This window comes from Pistacia vera, unplaced genomic scaffold, assembly GCF_008641045.1.
Source record: "Pistacia vera cultivar Batoury unplaced genomic scaffold, PisVer_v2 Contig473, whole genome shotgun sequence".
Classification (NCBI taxonomy): domain Eukaryota; kingdom Viridiplantae; phylum Streptophyta; class Magnoliopsida; order Sapindales; family Anacardiaceae; genus Pistacia; species Pistacia vera.
Genome location: NW_022196305.1, coordinates 543,180 through 546,424, shown reverse-complemented (window position 1 = coordinate 546,424; position 3,245 = coordinate 543,180). Strand labels below are relative to the sequence as shown.

Here is a 3,245-nt window from a genome sequence, read left to right as displayed (position 1 = left end):
TCGTCAACTATTATTAGTTATTAATTAAGAGAGAAGCAACAAGCTTTATTAGGGATCCAAAACCTTGTGGCGAAAAAATGTCAGATGCACAATAGTCACTAGTCGTCTTTTACTGGACCTCTCAAGCCAAACCAAACATACATTCGTTTCATGATATATCAATGTATTTAGTGCTTGACTCCATCTACTGTTTACATATATCTGCCGTCAAGTCAAGTAGCATATACAGTATATACCAATAAATTAAGGTGTTGATAAAAAATTGCCCCAACCTCAGAGAATGTAGTGACCTTCATGGAATCGAAACTAATGTGTGCATTATTTAAGATCAACCAATGATTGAATGTAAATAATGCAATACTCTAAAGAACACGAAAAGATTTTTAAAGTGGTTCGACAAATTAGATCTTGAGCCTATGTCCACTGTTATCTTATTGTTTTTTAGGGTTTACAAGAACAATATAATCAATAAAATATAAATTTGCTTAGAATAATTTGCTAACTCTTTTGTCATCGTTTGAGGGGGTTTTTATACAAGTTGGTAAGTAATTGAGCGAGATAAGTTCAGGATTGCAATCAGAGTTGATTTGCAATCCCATGATATTTACAATCATGCGCTGAGATTGCACTGTCATTGGTGTTGATCTTATCTCTTTCGAAATATGCGAGATTGAAGTTTATATTTGATTTCATTGAACAACTGTTTGGATTGATCGTTGTGACGAGCTTCACTTGAGTTGAGCTTACTCTAAATCGAACGAATTTTGGGTCGATCTGTTCTCTGTGAGCTTCCAAGATCTGCAAGCTCTTACAGCAAAATCACATACAATAGAAGGTTTTAAGTGGCTGTCCGCAGAAGAAGCTATCAGTATTTCTCCTTTTGATTGGTTGGTGCTATTAAGTAATTCAATTATTTCATTAATTGAAAAATATTTAGACATCGATCATTTTGTTTTCTTTGTTGTCATCTTCCAACCAATATTGAGTTTTGAAGAGCTACTGTATTCTACTGAACGAAACCTAATAACAGGTCAACGAGCATTCATGTATGCTGCCAACTATCATTTACACCATGCTCTCTTTTCTATTGGTACACTGCCACAGGTATAAAAATGCCTCTCACTGTTGCAGAGCTCTATTATCTTCTCGTTCAGATGCATCAAATAGCAGCCTCAAATCAATTTTTTATCCATACTTTTGCAGCCTTGGAGAGAGGAATATAAAAAAGTGATCAACTTGAGTTTCATGCAAACAAACAAATAAGCTCATATGATTAGTCAACTTATAAACACACAACTCAAGTAAAATTAAATGGTCACACTCAAAGACAGAATTATCCCTAATCCGGGTAAAGTTACTGAACAGTAAACGTCTAACCATTACATCTTTCATACATTCATACAGCTCTGCTGATAATATAACAAATATCTCAACATCCCTGGATCGGTTCAAGTCTTGAACGACATAAGTGATCACAATACTTAGTTATTTTTTCGAGGATAAGCATACGAGTACCAAGTAAAGAAGGTCTGAATCATGGTGAGTATTAGGAGAACAGCCGCTGTAGAGGCTGAGATGAGCGACCACGGGGTGTCAAGATACTTGTTCTTAAAGCTCGCCCATTGAACATGCCAATCGTTCCAATAATACTCATTCACTTCCTCAATCGACTTCGCCAGATACGACCTCTCGATATCGAACGCTACATCCTTTCCTACATCAGTAAAGAATCGAGCAACTTCGTCGTTCGTTCCAAAACAATTTTCAATGATTTTGTGGTCACAAAGGAACCCTGCATCGCTCGAGGTGTGAATGAGACAACCCATAAACCTAGCATAATCGGTGATGAACTTCTTGTAATGGCCATAACATTGTTCAAAAGCAACACAATTGAGGAAGAAAGAGCTGACGATATCATCCATAGGTAAAGGTGGAATTCTGAGGACTCCATTAGCAAATTTGATATCCAAGAAGTTGTCTTTGTTCCTCCTTGTCGTGAGCTGAATTCCAGCGCAGTGAAGCTTCTCAACAGGCTGAAAGGACAGAAGAAAATTCTTCTTACTCGGACTTACTGGTCTTTTAGGGGATGAAGGGCGAAAACTCAAGCGAACTAAAGTGAGTATATGTTTTGCTTGAAGATTGTCAGCTTTCGATAGGACCGATTCAGGCCTCTCGAGCACATGATCACTGAAGAATCGTAGGGTCAGACTAACTAAGGAGGTTGTTGGATTCGGTTCTAAAATGTTAAACAAATTTTGAAGAACAAAAAATGGAATTTGGTTTTCTAACTTGAGAAGATCACACATAAGAAAAGGAAGAATCCAATCCATCTTGAAGATGGGATCATCAGGTTCTCTACGTATCAACCCTGTAACCTTACACACGAGCTCGATCATGAAACACCCGTCAAGCACCATCATCTCAACGAATTCATGGCTCTTAAACTTGTTGGTCTCCGAATAACACGCTCTTATTTCCGGCTCCAAGGAGGCTATAATTAGGAAACAATTTTGGAGGATATTATCATAATCTTCTTTCTGCTTAAGAAGCGAGCCGAGAAATCGCCATTTGTGCTCTTCAATTATCTTGAGATGCTCCAAGCCGTTATGGTAAGGACCGATAGAAACTATACGGGGTTGGTACGCCTTCTCGTTGATCTCCACCAAGCTTTGAGGGACTCTGAAGATGCAGCAAGCATTGTCACCAGCTGCCTCTCGCAACAATGTTGGCGTTTTTTCGTTTTTTCTTAAAACCTGTCTCACCCAATCTTCCACTTCAGCCTCTGCGGCTGTCCTAGCTTGGTGATTAACGGTGCGGCGGGTTTCATGGCTACGGTTCCTGCCGGAATTCAAGTGTCTTTCCATGTGTGATTCTTTAGAATTCGAAAAAAATGCTGGTGAGCACTGCAGGAGAAGTGAAACTACTGATATTTGATATTGCAAAGGAGATGTTACGTTGTACCAAATTTTGTTTGATTAATTAAAGGACGATGACGCCATTCTGTTATTCCAGCTGTAATTATTCCAACTGTTATCTGTTTTACTGTACTCAATTTCTGATAACAAAAGGACGCACCAGAAGCAGCTCCACGACCAAAGCTTCAACCAACTTGCTCGGCATTACCCCGATCATCGTGCTGTTATAAGACACGCACAAGCAAGCCTACAATTGTTACATACACGGAAGCACTCGTATGCACGGGGCCGAACAAGAATCTCACATCATCAACCCAGAAAAGGGGTTTG

The 3,245-nt window shown here is 39.0% G+C and overlaps 1 protein-coding gene across 1 annotated transcript; it reads right to left on the bottom strand.

Annotated features, from left to right (window-relative positions):
- Positions 1-1,481: 1,481 nt before the first annotated feature.
- LOC116146138 (UPF0481 protein At3g47200-like) lies at positions 1,482-2,864 on the bottom strand. Its single transcript, XM_031431543.1, has one exon. It carries the CDS (start codon positions 2,862-2,864, stop codon positions 1,482-1,484), a length of 1,383 nt encoding a protein of 460 aa, XP_031287403.1.
- Between the last annotated feature and the right edge of the window lie 381 nt (positions 2,865-3,245).

Bases quoted from the DNA above. Each gene is read 5' to 3' on its own strand.
- LOC116146138 (XM_031431543.1), bottom strand. From the start codon at position 2,864: ATGGAAAGACACTTGAATTCCGGCAGGAACCGTAGCCATGAAACCCGC.